Source organism: Hippoglossus hippoglossus, chromosome 17 (assembly GCF_009819705.1).
Source record: "Hippoglossus hippoglossus isolate fHipHip1 chromosome 17, fHipHip1.pri, whole genome shotgun sequence".
Taxonomy (NCBI): Eukaryota; Metazoa; Chordata; class Actinopteri; order Pleuronectiformes; family Pleuronectidae; genus Hippoglossus; species Hippoglossus hippoglossus.
The window spans coordinates 24,142,274-24,161,378 of NC_047167.1; the positions used below are offsets into that span (position 1 = coordinate 24,142,274).

The window sequence follows — 19,105 nt, forward strand, 5'->3', positions numbered from 1 at the left end:
TGTGAACAGTCGGTTCAGAGCTGCAGCAGCTGCTTCACATTAGTTCACTGCTGCGGCTCCACCACAACCACACCATCATTCCAGAGGTTTCACTCTTCACTGCTCGTCACGTCTGCTGCAACTTCTCACAACTACACAGCTTTACACTTGTTCTCAGCACACGACGGACATTAACGACACATAAACTTCATTTGTACAAGTTCATTTGACTTTGCTGCATTCGTGTCCCATCATGCACTGGGGCTTCATCCACACTACTACATTTAAACTCTCTGCCCGCTCCATATCACATTCAATTCCCGTCCACACTAAGAGGCCTGACAACACATATCACGTGAACATCACATACACTGGGCGGCAGACTACTTCATTCCTGAAGGAGGTCATGTGACGAGCCTGACGAATCATAGAAGGTTAAGTTGTGACCACAAAGACCCAATCAGCAAGAGGTTGTGTTTCCCAACTTCTTTGTGTTAGCAGTTCTAAAACTCTGGAGTAGTGTGGGCGACAGAAGTATCTGCAGTAGAGATGAGAATAAGGCTGAAGACGCAGGCAGCAGAGAGGTGTGTTCGTTTTAAAGACCTCAGGTCTGTGCTCATTAAGACGTGTGGAGAGACTCTCCAGCCTGATGACCAGAACAGAGAACTGTCCTGATCTGAAGTCAGTACGAGTTGTGACTCACCTACAGAGTTGCAGCCGCAGGGCAAACAGCGGCTGCTGCTCTGGTCTCTGTAGTAGTTGTCCAGGCAGCGCTCACAGTTGGGGCCGTCGGTGTTGTCGGCGCAGTTTCTGCAGTGACCTCCATGACCCGTGGCTCGGTACAGCTCAGCATCGAAGTAACACTCTGCGCTCTTCCCGTTACAGTCGCAGGCTGAGAGGGAGAGACAGGTTTCATTTAGATCGGACTTCAACTTGTGTGTTCGTGTTAAACACGAGAAGCCAACAGATGACGCCAACATGTGAGTGTGTCCAGGAACATGTGTCCAGGTACATGTGTCCAGGAACATGTGTCCAGGAGCATGTGTCCAGGAACATGTGTCCAGGTACATGTGTCCAGGAACATGTGTCCAGGAACATGTGTCCAGGAACATGTGTCCAGGAACATGTGTCCAGGAACATGTGTCCAGGAGCATGTGTCCAGGAACATGTGTCCAGGTACATGTGTCCAGGAACATGTGTCCAGGAACATGTGTCCAGGAACATGTGTCCAGGAACATGTGTCCAGGAACCTTGCTGGTGCAGTAAAGCAGCTGTAGGTGCAGTTTGGCGGCAGCAGACTTACGCAGACACTCGTTGGAGTTGTCGGCGGTCGCTCTCCTCCACGGACGGTCGTTGTAGAACGGTTTGCAGACATTGCAGTCGTCACCCTCCGTGTTGTGTTTGCAGTTGCACACCGGCCGTCCTCCGCTGTTCTTCACACACTCGCTGGCGTGGCCATTACACTTACACCTGTGAGCAAAGAAATGCAGCCGTTACACCTGAACAACAGTGCAACTCAAAACTACAACACCCACAATTCCCTGCTCAGACGGTGTAAATTATCAGAAAAACTCCACCTCTGTCTGGTTTAGTGTAAAAAGACTTTGATGATGTCCTGGACGTTTGAATATGATCTAATCAGTGTGTGACAGGGTTTAAACTGACGGCTCAGTGTTGATATTATTCTTGGTCTGAGGAGGTTTTTCCGCTCGGTGGCTGAGTGAAGGTTTGGTTAAACCTCCTCGAGGGGCGAGCCCCTCACAACAGGACGGGACCTGCTCTGCAGAACCTTCACTTATCGTATCAGGTGTTGTTGGCACAGAGCCGTGGAAAAAGTGACTTAGGAAGGAAGAGGCTGATGGAGGCTGACAAACAGCAAGTGGAGCAGAACGCTGCAGAAAGCTGGACCCTCACATTCAACCAACACCAATCACCGTCTACAGCTGAACTTTGACCTCAGTCTGAAACAAGACCACCTGTATCCGTCATCAGACACAAGACACTCTTTGGAAGACAAGAGTTCACCAAGTTCAAACCAAAATTCACTCCTCTCAGTGTCTTTTCAACACAGAAACACACTGAGTTTCATGTCCGTCACGTTGTAAAACACTGTGCACGTGAGGACATGTGAGCTGCTCGTCCCGCCCAGGTAAATCAGGGTTGAGCTAACAAGAGGAGAACAGCTCCTTGGATAAATAAAGGTTGAACTCTGAAAGGTGCTGCAGGACTCTTCCCTTTTCTTCCGCCTGTCATGGCGGTCGATCCGCCCCATTCCGGTCTCGCTGTAATCCAGCCTCCTGGCCAGGAATGCCAGGAATGCCGGCTGTGTAATGGAAATCTGCTCCACTTTTCAAACAGATTACGGCTGCGGAGGCCGCGCAGCAGAAGCCTGTTTCACACTCGTACCGCCTGTCCAAACCTTGTTTTTCTGATGTGCCGGTCACAGGGAGCGCACCACACAGTGACACCCCCGGACCACTTTCACCCTCTTCTTTTGTCTGAGCAGGGTTCATGAAGCTCAGGCTGCTCAAACATGTTCTCGTGCATGTAAATGAGAAGGAGAGCTTGAGATGAAACATCAGAACAAACTGAGACGGGTGTTTCCTTTACCTTCCTCCCACAGCGAAGTCAGAGATGGCGTAGTAGTAGGACTTGAGGACCTTGGGGTCATTGAAGACCTCGTCTCCGAACGTGTTGAGCCTGTTCAGGGTCACTCTGATGTCGGTGGCCGTCACCCAGTCCTGCAGCAGAGACACAACATGGACACAACGTTAGAGACATCATGACGCCGCAGGGTTCGTCTTTTCTAGTCATCACAGAATCAGGAGAATGTCTCTGACGCAGATACAACATCTGATTCCTCAGTGACTTGAGACAGTCGCTGCTCCATCGTCTTAGAGCACGACTCAAACAAACTGGATTTAAAAAACCTTTCATGCAGGTTGGTTCAATTCAAAGTTCTGATGAGACAGGAACAAAATACTAGATAAAATAGTGAAAGGATAAAATAAATAAAAGAATAAAGTCAAATGAACAGACAGGTGAAACTAAATAAATAACCCTAACACTGAGGCAGTAAAGTGATGTCAACAAACCATTTCCTCTATTCACTGAATTTATTTTGTGTGTTTTGTTTAAAAGCAATTTGTGTTACATTGTGTTTCTATGGTAACTGGTTTATAAAAAGTCTATGAAGTGATTGATTACATCCGTTTGGTTGTGTTGGTTTGTTCCCCTCACATCGTCTGCACGTTCAGATGTGTCAGTGGTGAGGTTTTAAATCTCTGACTGTGGGAAACACTAAAAAACAGTGATGCAACAGGAAGCGATGAGGGACATTTTCAGTGAGATGGATTTATTTTCTTGGCCTGGTTCTGACACGAGGTCCAGATGGAGAGAATGACTGATGGACACCTGTTCAGTATCTCAGGATAAAGAGTCAGTGTGTGACCGGCTGCAGCAGAAGTGGGAGCGAAGAACCGTGATAGGTTTGTTCAGTATCAGCAGGAAGTTTATCAGCTTCTCCTTCAGCAGCTGTGTGAGAACAAACAAACGGGTTCTGAAGACAAACCAGAGTCTGTCCGAACGAGAACATGTGAATTATCGTTAATCTGTGTCTGATATGAACATGGACGCTCCCGGGAACAAGTGAAACTAATGATGTGTCCAGCTCAGCAGGAAACTGTTCAAACATCTGCTGACATCTGGCCTCCTGTCAGCCACTACCCCCCCTCTGACTGGTTTAATGGTTTGACTTCATGTTTTTACAGTGTTGAAGAGAAAAGAGGTCCGAGAGGAAACTGAATTTTAAGTGTAAATGTACTTTTCGCTCACCCACACAGAGAACGTCTCCTGTAACTTAACACACACGTGTCAAATCCTCGTGTAACTGCTGACGAGCAGATTGAAGCGTTTTAAAGTCTTCACTTTAAACCATCGTTCCTGAAACTCGGAACAACTGTATTCCCACCACATTGTAAATAAACCCACATGTAGAAAAGTAACTACACCCTCCTGACCACAGTATTTTAAAAATGCAGTGGGGGGAGAAGGGCGAGGTTAAAGGATAACTGCTCTTTTCACACTCGCCTTTATTGTCTCATGTTTTTGGATGTAAATGATTGACGAGGACTAAATCTTTGAAATTGCTTCACTGTTGAGCAACAACAGTTCACATGCATATTTTACATGTTACATATTTTATATACGGTTACTATGAGTGTCTGAAAACATTATGACCTGATTCCTGCTGATCCCTTTAGTTTCACCACAAACACACGTTTGATATCTGTTTAAAGTCACCAGACTGTAAGTGCAGGTGACAGAACACAGGAGCTGCTGCCTCTTCTGGAACTTAGTTTCTCTTGAGTTTAGACTTGAAATAAGTCTTGGACTCTTGTCTTGGACTAACAACCGTCTGACAGATTTTTTGCCATATCTTTATTACAATTAAAAATCAGTATGGCTGTTTGGATACTTTCAGTTTGAGACCAGGACCTTCACTTCCTCTGCTTGTGCTCTAACTGTGCACTCAGATAGTTCGTTCAGCTGGAACGACACCATCACGTCCGTCTGGAGCCAAACTCTGGTGGAGCTCCAGCTGTTGGCAGATGTTTCACACTTGGCTCTGATGAACGATTGTTGAAAACGTTTCTGCAGCTGGTTTCTCAGCCAGTCACTTTTCTGAAAGACTCTCGTCGTGACCGGTACCGCCCGACATTCCCTCTTTCTTTCTTTCGTGAGGGATAAACTCATCTGAACAGTTCGGCAGCTGCAGCTCTTCAGGTCGTCCGCTACAGGAAGCTCGTGCACGTTCTCAGGTCGACGCTGTTTAAACTGTACAGAACATTTGTTTGCTATCAATCATCTGCAGCTCTATGCTTGTGAGGAACGCCTCGGCCGGGACATGTGTTTTCTCAGGGTAAGAATTTCCGCCTGGCGTAAGAAACTCTTCAGGGAATCACAAACGTTCAGCTGAGCTGCAGCCTGGGAACACACACACTGTCAGTGACCACGTACATTTACTCCACCGAGCGACTCTGAGAAATTGACTTCTTCACCTCTCGACCAAACGTGCAGAATATAACCTGTGAATGCAGGTTTAAAAAAAAATTGTGTTCATTTAAAGATGGCACCATATTATTTTTTAATGAGAGGTCATGAACTGACGTCATCATATTATTGTCTGTTTTGAATCACCAGTTTGTGTTCAATTCAAATACTAACGAATACTTCGCTCAGTCAGTCAGTGAAGGGGATTATTGGCCGACACCATTTGACAAGTTTAGAAGTGGAGACGTGTTATTTTAGGGCTCACGAGCCACAAAAGTTCCAGGATGAGACCGAGTGAGAGCGGGAGGTGGACGGTCTCAGCTGGTGGTCATTTCCCTCTCAGAGCTCAGAGATGACAGACGGCAGGAATGTCAGAGAGCGACAAACAGCCGCGTGACGCCTCGACAGTTTGCCGCCTGCGAAGAGACTCCACAGCTTCGGTATAAATAGCTTCATGCCGACAAGTCAAATAAGGAAGTTCAGAGCTGCAGAGCTAAATCTGTTCGTTCACACAGAGACTGTTCCACCTGAACGTCTGATGATCAGCCAATCAGGAGGCTCCATATACAGTCAGTGATGGTCTTTATATACAGTCACTGATGGTCTGTATATACAGTCACTGATGGTCTTTATATACAGTCACTGATGGTCTTTATATACAGTCAGTGATCCTCTTTATATACAGTCAGTGATCCTCTTTATATACAGTCAGTGATGGTCTTTATATACAGTCACTGATGGTCTGTATATACAGTCACTGATGGTCTTTATATACAATCAGTGATCCTCTTTATATACAGTCAGTGATCCTCTTTATATACAGTCAGTGATGGTCTTTATATACAGTCACTGATCCTCTTTATATACAGTCACTGATGGTCTTTATATACAGTCAGTGATCCTCTTTATATACAGTCAGTGATGGTCTTTATATACAGTCACTGATCCTCTTTATATACAGTCACTGATGGTCTTTATATACAGTCAGTGATCCTCTTTATATACAGTCACTGATGGTCTTTATATACAATCAGTGATCCTCTTTATATACAGTCAGTGATCCTCTTTATATACAGTCACTGATGGTCTTTATATACAGTCACTGATGGTCTGTATATAGTCAGTGATGGTCTTTATATACAGTCACTGATCATCTTTATATACAGTCAGTGATGGTCTTTATATACAGTCACTGATCATCTTTATATACAGTCACTGATGGTCTTTATATACAGTCACTGATCCTCTTTATATACAGTCACTGATGGTCTTTATATACAGTCAGTGATCCTCTTTATATACAGTCAGTGATGGTCTTTATATACAGTCACTGATGGTCTGTATATAGTCAGTGATGGTCTTTATATACAGTCACTGATCATCTTTATATACAGTCAGTGATGGTCTTTATATACAGTCACTGATCATCTTTATATACAGTCACTGATCATCTTTATATACAGTCACTGATCCTCTTTATATACAGTCACTGATGGTCTTTATATACAGTCACTGATGGTCTTTATATACAGTCACTGATGGTCTTTATATACAGTCACTGATCATCTTTATATACAGTCACTGATCATCTTTATATACAGTCAGTATTCTAATTTCAAACTCTGATTCTCTGAAGTCGCCTCAATAAAAACTCCATCAGTAGTTTTTTCCCAGAAGTCTGTTCTGCGGCTCAGGTTACAGGCTTGATGCTGCCAAGTACAGAATTGGGACATGTTGCCAGGCGACGCCCCCGGAGTTCCCACTGCAGCAGCAGCTGGACACCCCCCCCCCCCCCCACACTGTTTGTGTTTCCGCTCTTCTCCTCTGGACGAGGCTCATTAATCTCGGTCTTTTCTGCTCACACACACATTTATTATTATTTCATACAGAGACTTGTGTCTTTGTCTATAACTGAGATCACATGATCACATCCAGACATTAAAAAAACAAAACATAACATTCTTATGATGTTCTGAAGTTTTTACCAAAGAACCTTCACAGAAACAAACTATGTTCAGCTCCACACTTCCTGTCATGACATTTTTTTATTTCAGCTCAGAGGAACCGCCTCCACCACTTCTTGTGGTGATGCACTTCCTGCGGGCGCTCACCTGGAGGACGGGGCTGTTGTCAAAGTTGTAGGCACTGGGTCGCCCCTCCAGCGTGGAGAAGGCCACGTTCCCACCGGTGAGCGGAGAGATGTCGCTGAAGTCGTCGGTGCAGAGCGCCTGCTGCTCGTCCTCGCCGGTCCGGATGAAGCCCCGGCTCTGCTTCTGGTAGGTTTTCTCGCAGGAGCCGCTGTAGTACTGGTAAGGCACCCAGGGGCCGCTCTCGCTGGTCCGCTTGTATATGGCGAAGCTCTCCGGTCGGCTGGTGTGGAACTTGAGGCGCACGTAGGTGATGTCGAAGGCTTTACCTGTAAAGAGAAGAGGCAAGTTTAAGCCTCGAGTCAGTTTCACTTCAGGAATTCTGATTTCTTATCTGATAACTAATGATTTGATGTTTGATTGATTGTTTCCACCTTGTGACATGTTGGTGCACATCTGGATCAGGATCCAGGATCTTTTCATCTCTTTAACCCTAACCATAACATTTTCACAGATTTCTCATAGAATAAGTTGAGGTGAAAACAATCAGACGTGTTTCTGAATCTGAGTGATTTGGTTGATTTGTTGAAGTTAAGCGGAGTGTGGAATGTTAGTGGAGGAATGATCAGTTAAAAGACTGAACACTTATTTTGTGAGATTTTGAAATGTACGTTTTGTTGTGGATGATTTGACCTCTTCCGCTCTCTTGAAGTCGACCTATAAACCTTCATCTTCTCTGAGCAACGTATTATCATGACTCCTGTTGGTTTTACTTTAATGTATATGTATATTATATATGTTGTTATAACTGAAAGGCCTAGAACCCAGGATTAAAACCTGTTTCCAGGCCGTGCAGATGCTGTGGTGCAGCTGTAGTTACACGTGACAGCAGCACAAACGTTAGCATTAACCAATCGTTCACAGGACGCTGGACGCAGCAGAGAGACGTCGAGCGGGAATGTAAAGTGTGGTTGGGACATGCTGAAGCGGGGGTCTGGTCCTTTAACTCCCGACACTCCGCTGGTCGATCCACATACTTGGCGAGTCTGGGCAGGTCAGAGCCCACGAACAAACCTTCCAGTAGCCGTCAGTCAGCGCGTCAAGGAACGCAGCCACGATTGAGCTGGGGGGGGGGGGGGTACGGCTGTTTGCTCAGCCAAAGAATCTGCTCTGTAAACAGTGTGCTGACAGGGGCCCCGGCCCCGTGGGGCCCCTCTTTGTGGATGGTAAATAAAGGTGAAGCAGCTGATAGGACGTTCACAAAAGGCTCAAGTTTATTACAGGAAACAATGAAGCAACTGCAAACACACACTTCCTGCTCCCTGTGTGTGTGTGTGTGTGTGTGTGTGTGTGTGTGTGTGTGTGTGTGTGTGTGTGTGTGTGTGTGTGTGTGTGTGATTGCTGTGCTGTGAGGACCTCAGTTGCAGATGAACTTCCTGGGTGGAGGTCACTCAGGAGCTGTGGAGATCACAGTCTGACACATGGAGGTTTCTCCACACAGGTGGTCTCTGTTCACACTGACACAGTTTAAACTCAAAACAATCGTCTCCGTCCACATTCACACGCCTGAGAACACATTGTGTTTGTATTCACTGCTGGTAGTCGAGTCATGTGACTGCAAAGAACCAATCAGGAAGACTATGTTGGCGTCTGTGTCATCGTTTACAAAAGTCTCAGTTTCTGTTCGTCCAGACTGAAACGTTAATTTAGAGGCAGGTGTAAGCAAAGCAACAGTGAGGAGGTTTAAAAACAGGCGTCAGTGAAACACTGTCTTGGCCAGAAGAGATTTTACAGATTTTAAAGCTGTCGAGTCCAAAGAGACGTTTAAATCGAACATTCATCATGTGACTCGTCTGAAACTGTGGGCCGTGACTTCAGCCTTTCAACAGAGACTTTGTTTTATTCCTTCCTGCTGCCTGGTTCAACCCTGCTCTGCGTTTGTTCTGATGTGTTTCAGAAAGAAAAGGAACTTAAAGGTCGAGTTTTATTCCAATGTGTTCCTGAACATCTGCGATCTGAAGCATATTTTCACTCTGAGCCTCGGATCAAAGCGATGCGTTTTCTGAAGAGGCGTCCCTGAGAGGACCGACGCCAGCCGGCAGGAACCGACTGCTCAAACTATTCAAACAGAAAAACGCCTCCACATCCTCAAACAGGACAAAACAACAGAGAGGACCGAGGGACAAAGAAGAGAATCTGATTGGATGAAGAACTGACGATTAATCAACAGATTCATCGATATTGAAAGTGATAGATGGACGTCATCAGAGAGAATCAAACAAGTCAGTCAGTCTCTCCCCCATGAAGCAACTCCGCAGCGTGGAACCAGGAGGAACAATCAGCGTCTTGATGAGTGGAACATTTCTACAGAGGCGGCGAACACAAAGAGGCGGCTGTGCACATTCATGATTTGCTCTCACACAACAAAACCTCCAGTGCTGCCACTCCAAACCAAGCCAGAGGAAGATCATTCCCCAAAACAGAAAGCTCTAAAGAAACTGAAACTACTCGTCCTGCAGCTTCGTCTGCTCACATTAATCATCGTGATCAATGATCAATTAGACAAGTGACGTAGATATGAAGATAATTGAATCATTAATTCAGTCAAATATTCTTCTGTTTAAATTTCAGAGACCACGTCAGATGGGAGATAAGAGGCCAGGACATCATGATAACGACATCACTGCAAAGTTAGAAATTATAATAATTATCATTCAAATGTATGTGATGTTATATATTATTAACATTATATTTTTTTAATATTGTCTACCTGTGATCCACAGTTTTGTGTGAACCTAGTTTTAAAGACTGTTTGAGATTTTTTTTTATATCCAGTGATAATGATCTTATTTTTAAATCCAGATGAGTGAAACTTCTTCTTTCCCTCAGTGAAACTTATCATCCTCATCATTATTATTATCATAATTATTATCACTTCTGACTGTCACCGTTTCTAATTTGTTTCAGTGTTAAGGCTCCTTGTGACTCTGACCAGGAACCATCTCTTGAATTAAGTCTGGGTTTAAACCTGTGAACTGAGCGACCTCCTTCATTCCTCACTGCTGAGAAACCAACGCCGACATCCTCAATTAGCTGGTTTGGCTTTAAGCAGAGCGAACCCTCCTATTGTGGAGCGCTGACCCTGCCAGACTCTCCTCAGGGGGCCCAGAGTCACGTCTCCACATTAAAAGAGCCTCCAGTCGTTCGGAGGAAGGAGCTTTTCTTTCTAACACAACTCGGGGAGGGACTGTACGGGGGGGCGCTCGGTGCGGGGGTCACGGAGTGACACAGTGACGGCAGGAATGAACCGGCTGGAATGTGTTTCCGCCCGGCAGAGTGACGCCGGAAAGAGGGATGGACCGAGAAAGAAAGAGTCAACTAAGAAGAAAAGAGGGCGAGACGAGCTGTTCATGTCAGAGACAGGGAGGCTGGGGGCGGGGGGGTTTTCCTGCCCTCTTATGGAAGACACGCCAGCCGACACAGGGGGAGGCTGGAGGCCGAGGTTCACACTCTGCTGTAGTGCCCCTGAGCAATGGCCAGAGGCTCCATCAGTCCACAGACGCCTACACGGATTCATTTAGATTTAAAACTCTGTTTCTATGGCTACGCACGGTGCACACAGTTTACCAGCCTCTAAATCAGAGACTTGTGTAAACTGGTCTCGTTTGAGTTAGAAAACTCTGGAGTTGTGTTTTAGTCTGAACAGAAACTTTTTAAACGACGACGCAGACGCCCACGTTCTCTTCCTGGTTCTCTTCATTTTTTTCCGATGTCAAGAACATTTTGATCTCAAAAGAAAAGAGTCTGTAATCAAACTCTGTGGTGACCTAACTCTCAGCCTCTGTATCTATTAATTTATCATTGGTTCAAATGATCTTCAACTCAATGTGTCCAGTAAAAACAGGACACAGAGGAAACAAAGAGAAACTGATTAAGCGGATGAGTCGTCGTCCTCCTGCCTCTGGCCTCCTGCGGTCGGGGGGGTCTGTCAGCGTTACAGCAACATGTTGAGACGCGTCGCAGGATGAAACCTTCAGTCAGTGAAGCAGCAGGAGCCAGAGTTTGATAACAGAGCAGGTCGACATGCGGGACTATTCATCCACAACACAAAAAGAACAAAAAGCACTTTATTAAAACACGTGAGAGGAGTAAAGCTAAGTTCAGTTAAAGGACATCCTCACACCTTCAGTAAAACAGTAAGTGGCCCTTTAGTCTGAGAATCGGAGATTTAGATTTTACAGTCCTGCAGTCGGAGCTGATGAGGATGTGACCTCAGACCTCCTCTCCTCCAGTGTTTGACTCCTCCACATTAAGACGTCAGAGCGGCAGATGTTTGTCTTCACACAGAAACAGAACACGTCCTTGAGGAGGACAGATTAGGACGAGGGAGGAAGACACGACAGTCAGCTCTGAGAAGACAAACAACTCCTGAGAGGAAATAATGAGCCTCTTGTCCTTCACACTGTCGGAAAGAAATCTTCATGTTCAGTGTAAAGATGCAGCTGCTCGGACAAAACTCAGGCTGAGGCTCCGCCTCCTCATACCAGATCACATCCAACAAGAAAGAACAACAAGCATCGCTGCGATGAGACGCCATCCCACTGATCAGTGTGTCCAATCAGGGATGTGAGGGGGCGGGACCACGATGGAGTCATGGACGTCATCAGACTAAAGGAGAGAAAATCCTCACACACTCTCTAACAACATCTCTAAAACTGAGCCACTGTAAAGAGGGACCCTAACCCTTCTGAGACTCCTGTGACCTTCGACCCCTCTGCTCCATCGCACTCACGCCTAGCGACCACACAGCTCTGCAGAGACCCACGTTCACTTCCTGCTGAGACAGCATCAGACACAACTCCACAACCAACGCTGCAATTTGATGAGCTACAGAAACGCCGCGGTCTGTAACCTGTGGTTGGCCTGGCCGCTTGTCACCGTCAGCCAATTAGAGGAGAGGTTCCACATCAACACACGTCACATGACCATTCACGTACACTTGTCATGTGATGTAAACAGGAAGTAGATTGTTCTCGTCTTAGTAACAGAAACTCCTCTGAAGGAGGAACAGTGATGATGAAGAGTCAGAGCAGGGATTTCTTTTCTCTGAGCGACGACGAGGTGGAACTGTTACTGACAGGAAGTGTTAGAAACAGGAAGTGTTCCTGACAGGAAGTGTTAGAAACAGGAAGTGTTCCTGACAGGAAGTGTTAGAAACAGGAAGTGTTACTGACAGGAAGTGTTAGCTTTGTGTTCACCGCTGGTAGTCGAGTCATGTGACTGATGAGAACCAATCAGGAAGAGAACGTGGGCGGTTAGTTTTCAAACTAAAACAAAGACGAGCAGCGTTTAAGTCTCTGATTTAGAGGCTGGAAAACTAAGTGTGGACGCCACGCGTAACCATAGCAACCGAGTTTTCAAACTAAAATGAATCAGTGTGTTGGTAGCAGTGTTTACACAAGTCTCTTAAAACAATAGTTCACCCAAAAATTTAAATTCACTCATTATCTACTCACCACTATGCCGATGGGGGGGGGGGTGAAGTGAGTCCACACTGGAGTTTCATGAGTAAACAGAGAAGCAGCTGAATCCAATACAACTGAAGATATTAGGGGCTTGTCTCCATTCTGATGTCATCAAGTGTCCGGAAGCACCGACAATCACATCCGGCTCGAACCGAGGTCGTTTACACCGTTTTAAAGCCTAAATGTCCGTGGATATCTTCCGGCGTGGTGCATTCAGGGGCTGTCTGACTTTTAGGTGTAAAACACGGTGGAAATGACCTCGTTTCGAGCCGGATGTGAATGTCGGGGCTTGCAGATACTTGGACGACACCACACGAGCCTAAACCTCCACCACAAGTGGCTAAGCTAGCGGACGTCAGAATTTCTGACAGTCCCTCGATATCAGCAGACACTGTTCACCCCTGAAACTCCAAAAGTGTTTTGTGGACTCAAACACTTCACCCCCCCCCCCCCTCCATCGGCATAGGGTAATGAGCGAATTATCATTTTTGTAGATAATGAGTGAATTATGATTTTTGGGCTAACTATTCCTTTAAGCTGCCTTCAGACATGCACTAAACTCCACAGATGCTCCGTCTTTTCTCCGGAGGAGGTGCATGTGTGAACACAAATGTCCGACTGAGACGCTCCACGGTTTCTACAGACGTTCTCCGCCTGGCCACTAGTAACAAGTCCGTACAAATGAATAAGAATGAATAATGAGGATGAGTGGTTGCTGTTGTGGTCACATCCTGCTGTGGTGTTCATGTGTGAAAGGCAAAGTCAGGTAAAGTCCAGAGAACTGGGTCCGGTCATGTCTGAAAACAGCTTGATTTAGAGGCTGGAAAACTCCGTCAGGCGTAACCATAGTAACAGTGATGAGTTTGAAACTGACATGTGTGGGTGGAGCCTCAGACGCAGACAGAAGTAAGTGAAAGGAGATATTTGTCTCTAATGGATACGAACAAATCAATCTTAATGAATAAGCTGTTTCTTCTCTTTTCTCTGTCTGGTTTCTGTGGTTCATCTCTGATCAGTGAAATCTGCTCCATCTTCTGACTTCACCTCAGAGTTAATCTGTGTCAGTACAGGATCTTTGACAGTGCATTCCTGTGACTCCTCTTCCAGTCGGTGGAGCGGAGCCTCGGGGTCGGCCTGAGGGTTGGGAGGAGGGGGTTAAAGTTATTATGTGGTGGTGTTGGTGGGGGGAGGGCACATCTAGAAGGAACGCCCCCACTCGCAGCGTCAACCAATTAAAATCATCCCATGACCTCATCGCATTTTTCTCCGGAGGACCGAACAATGACCGCTTTGACTTTTGAACGCGTGGGCACGGGCCGAGCCTCGTCCTCGCACCAACTGCAGCAAGATCATCCACATTCACACCCAGCAGAGAAACAGACGGCAGGTAACGAGCAGGGCGGAGGTCAGAGGTCACAGTGCGCACACACACCCTCCGAGTATACGCACACTTCAGTTATATGATTACACCGACCTGAGCTTCTACTGATTTGTCAGCGTCCAATAACCATCTCATCCCTGAATGATGCAAAATCAAACTGATTCTTCAAGAGAGTCTGGTGCTTTTCTTCCTGTGAGATAAAATGACCATCAGGATTTGAAGGATTCAAGAATAAAATCAATGATGAAGAGTTACACAACTGGTTCACCACAAATCCACCATGTGAGCACAACTGAAGTCCAGAGTCCAGACTGGGATTAGTATTAATCAGGGTGATCAATCACTGTGATCGACACATAAAAACTGTTTCCTCTCTACATACATCAACGATCCGTCAAACACCACAGACGAGCAGTGTGGTCGGAGTAAAACTGAAACCAAACAGAGAAACAGGTATATAGACACGGAGTTGTTGTTATTGGGTCATGTTCATTACACAAAGTAACAAAGGGCATGAATGAAGTAAACTGTGATGTCATCGTTTCCCAAAATTGAGCACAACCATTCACAGAACAACATTTCACATGGAAACACAGAAAACTGAGTTTTTAAATGTCAGGAACCTTTTGTTTGAATCTTAGTTTTAGTGACTGAAAACATTGTTGTGTGAACGAGAGGCTCAAACACTGAGGAAGGATCCACTCTGCAGGTTCTGTGCCTCAGTCCCTCAGAGCTCGTCTCCCAGCAGGTGCTGAGGTCAGAGGTCAACAAGCAGGTGCAAAAAAAAGGTTTTTGAAAAGGGGTGACGGGGTGAGGAGGGGTGACGGGGTGAGGAGGGGTGACGGGGTGAGGAGGGAGCAATGTGAGGAATGTTCAGCAGAGTTGAAGATGAAACATGAAACAGTTTACTACACAGATTTCACTGAGCCTGACGCTCACTCAGAGGTCAGAGGTCACTGCCTCAGAGAGACTGTGTTCAGATCACTTCAGGACACGCTAATCCGGTTACAGTGGTTGCTAATCCGGTTACAGTGGTTGCTAATCCGGTTACAGTGGTTGCTAATCCGGTTACAGTGGTTGCTAATCCGGTTACAGTGGTTGTTAATCCGGTTACAGTGGTTGTTAATCCGGTTACAGTGGTTGCTAATCCGGTTACAGTGGTTGTTAATCCGGTTACAGTGGTTGCTAATCCGGTTACAGTGGTTGTTAATCCGGTTACAGTGGTTGTTAATCCGGTTACAGTGGTTGTTAATCCGGTTACAGTGGTTGCTAATCTGGTTACAGTGGTTGCTAATTTCTTAATCTGGTCAAAGTGAATGTTAATCTGGTTACAGTGTAAATAGGACTCCACCCTCAGTTCTGAGAGAACCCTGACACACGGGGGGGGGGGTTAATCAGTAACCTGCTCCTACAGGAATGTGAAGGTGCGTTTGATTCTCCCACAGTTATCAGCAGAGACTGAACGTTGATCTAAAACCAGACTCGCAGCCGGAGAGTATTAAACACCTTAATCTCTCCTTCTGTTTGATAAACAGAGCAGCCGCCGGCAGAGTGCCCTGATTGGACAAGTGGAGATTAAGAAGGGAAGCTGGAGGCCGAGGGGTTTGTGTGTGTGTGTGTGTGTGTGTGTGTGTGTGTGTGTGTGTGTGTGTGTGTGTGTGTGTGTGTGTGTGTGTGTGTGTGATTTGTTTGTGTTGATAAGCGTCTGCAGACTGGATTAAGTTTCACCCAGATTTTCTGTCTGATTGAGTTTTGTGTATTCCACATCGTCCCTGCTGTAATTCTTTTACATTACAGATTACACCTGTAATGGAATGTGACCTGTCAGGTCTGATCCTGGTCACTTTTTATTCTGACCTCGTTAACAGTTGAAATATGTAGAAAAAGTTTCAGAGTCGGAAACAAACAGAATTTTATTTAAATAAACTTTTCATTAAATCCAAAATTAATCCTTAAATTAAATCAAAACGTCCTTAGATTTAGACTCTTGAACCCACATCTGAGAATTATTCAGTTATTATATAATACAGAGTATTCAGACTCAAACTTTCTTTGATAAAAACACCATGAAAAAAGACTTTTACTTGGAAATTTAATGTTGGCTTATTATATATATATTATATAATGATATAATTAATATATATATAAAACTTCAGTTAGACAATAAAACAGCTCAGAGATTAAACTAATATTTTCACAAAGCAGTAGATTGATTCTCCAGCGTTTGATTCATCTTCAAATATCAGAAAAGAGAAACGGTCTGAAAAAGGCAGCTGATCAGTTTTCTGTTGATCGATCAATTGCTGCAGCTTTAAAAATCTGTTCTTATGTTATATGATTTTAAGGTCTTAACCTTCAGTGTAAAGTGCCTTAAGATAATGTATATAATGATTTGGCGCTATACAAATAAAATTGAATACCTCCTTAAACTGCTGTCCACCTTAAATCTAAGATTAAACCCCCTCACCCGACCACACCAGCCTATTCGGGGACCACCAAGGAAGAAGACACTCCGCCCAGAGGTGTCCCCACAGCGGGACGTCAGGAACAAACACAAACAGCTCATTACCACAGACAAAGACTCACACCCACTGCACAGACTCCACAGCTGCTGAAACCCCCCCACACTGAAACACACCAACATCTGGCTGCTGTCGTGGGTCACATGACTCCAGATCAGAGACTTGTGAGACTCTGCTGGTCGTATTTTATTTGTAAAAGTCCAGGTGGTGTCTGAGTGAGACACAGTTTCTTCTCCTCCTGAGCTCCTGGTATTAAACAGAAAATACTGAGAACCGAGGAGTTCAGGTCTGAAGCAGCTTATGTTGGGTTGTGTCTTTGTGTTGTGATGTTGTGTGTTCTATATTCAACATTAACAAACTCATTATCCTTTAAAAAGGTTGTGAACTGTTGTTTGAAGGTTTGATACTTATGAAGATGTAAAATCAAACTGGTTTTGATCCTCATGAAAACGACAGAGTGACTTTGATATTTGAAATGTGTGATACATGAACATCAGACTCTGGTTTCATGTGTCCCACACAGACGTCTGTGGCTACATCCATACTTGTGTGTTTGCATTTTAAAACCAGTTTGTGTCGCCTCTGCCGTTAATCGGCTGCTCTCAGGATCCTCGTCTTCACTAAGGGAAACCACAGCAGAGAAAACATCTGGAATCTTGTTCAAACAAGAACCCACATCAGTCGCTCGTCTCAGGTCTGAGACATAAACAACCTGAGCAGTGAATGAATGTCTGAGGGCGTTCAGCTGTATCTGCCGCCATCATCTAAAGGACGGCATTTAAAAAATAAGCTCCTTCTTCATTCTGTTTATTGGCAGATCCAGCTGAACGTCCTCAGACGCTGCCGATCGTCAGAAGATACGTTTCTGTGAAGTCTTTGAAGTTAAAGGTGTTTAATCAAAGGTTTAATTCAGAAACTTAAAGATGTGGACGTACGAGCACCTTGACGATTTGCCACCGGCCAACAAACCAGACGAAGAAGAAGAAGAGCGCAGAAGGTCACGTTCAGGTTCAGAGTGAAAACCTGTAAACTGATTCTTTGTGCTGCAGCAGGTTGACAGAAGACGACCAGTGAAACCACCGCAGCTGAGAAACATCGCAATAACCAAACGTCGGAATCAGGATAACAAATAATAACAAATTGGAATAACAAACATCAGAAGCACAAAACTTTGTATTGTACATGTTGTGATATGTAGCAAAACAATCATTTAGAATTTAGCTTTAATATCTTGACACATTTACAGGTATTATTAAACTTAAATTAGCACGTTTCACTTTAAGCCACACCCACCAGTGATGTCACAACAGGGGTTGGTCAGTCAGCTGTCAGGGCTAATTCTCGTGGTGACATCACTGACGGGGGCGGGGTCAGGGGTGGGGCTTCTGCTAAATTCTGCTTTTAACTGAGGTTTTAGTAGAACTTTCTTTTTTCTCGACAGCATGTAGAGTAAAATGTATTACTATTATTATTATTATTATTAAAGAGTAGCGGTGGCGTTTAGTCTGAGCATTCGCTGCCTCAGTGTAATTATCAACCTCAGGTGGAAGAGATGAACAAAGGAGTCTGAGAGTCACATAAATCAGTCGGCCATAATTACCCGTTTACCCACACTGCTTTGAGAACCAGTCACTTTTTACTCCATCTCTTCCTCCACCGACGTTTCTCCTCCCAGAGAACAAGGCTAAAATTACCCTGCATGCATCTGCTTGTCCCTGTAATGCATCTCTGCTCACAGACTCCATGCCGTCTGTAATAATAGAACACCCCCCCCTCCCTGGGGCGTTGAATCACTTCCTGGCAAAAGAAAATCACAGAGTCTCAGACCAGGACCCCCCCCACCCCGCGTTATCACGCTTCAGGTCAGAAGTTGCTTCTTTCCCGTCCCGCTGGATTCCAACAGAAGAGGAAATACTTCATTATGTCAGTTTACAGTCGGGTCGAAGGTCAGAGGCACCGCAGCCAATCAGCTGTGTCAGAACTGCACGTAACGACTGAGCAAGTCAAAGAGACGCCGTCCACCAATCTCCCGTTTCAACGTTTAGTCACTACCACCATTTAAACAGCAAACTCCTCGATCATCAGACGTCATTTCCTCTCATCTCAATCAATCTGGACCAAACTACTGAAACTAAAGCAGCTTTCAGACATGAACCTCGCAGTACCTCCGTACCTTCTCCGGAGGAGGTGCATGTTAGACACACACGATGAAGACACAGACGAAGATGTGAAGAGAGTTTGTGGTGATCAGAGCTGAAGGTGTCAGGTGATGTCAACATGATCACGTGACCTCTGCAGCAGAGGTAACACGTCACTTCCTGTCTCTGTCTGCTGCACCCGGCTGCCCCCCCTCTCACCTGAACCAGGAGGAGGATCTGATGCTGTGTTGTTCCTTATCAATGAATCCAGAATTTCATTGTTTGTTTCTTTTCTTAAACTTTGGGCGTCGCAGTGTCGTTGAACGCAGCGACTCTTTTCATAAACATAAAGCTTCGTCCTCATTGGCTGCAGCGGATCATAACACAATCAATCAAATCCAAACTCTGGTGATTTGATAAA

At 45.3% G+C, this 19,105-nt stretch overlaps 2 protein-coding genes across 5 annotated transcripts in view; both read right to left on the minus strand.

Moving 5' to 3' along the window:
* lamc1 (laminin, gamma 1) overlaps positions 1-19,105 on the minus strand; it is a 38,996-nt gene that overhangs the window by 12,375 nt on the left and 7,516 nt on the right. Inside the window, exons 2-5 of the mRNA XM_034614323.1 lie at positions 7,143-7,447; positions 2,590-2,720; positions 1,283-1,449; positions 683-871 (exon numbers count right to left, since the gene is read on the minus strand). Of these exons, the coding sequence (XP_034470214.1) occupies positions 683-871; positions 1,283-1,449; positions 2,590-2,720; positions 7,143-7,447 (792 nt within the window). The remainder of the gene's footprint in view (positions 1-682; positions 872-1,282; positions 1,450-2,589; positions 2,721-7,142; positions 7,448-19,105) is intronic.
* The window catches only part of dhx9 (DEAH (Asp-Glu-Ala-His) box helicase 9), a 34,669-nt gene continuing 26,952 nt past the window's right edge, over positions 11,389-19,105 (minus strand). For all 4 annotated transcript variants that reach the window (XR_004616824.1, XR_004616827.1, XR_004616826.1 and 1 more), the window contains one exon: positions 11,389-11,399. The gene's annotated coding sequence lies outside the window, so the exon portion shown is untranslated. The remainder of the gene's footprint in view (positions 11,400-19,105) is intronic.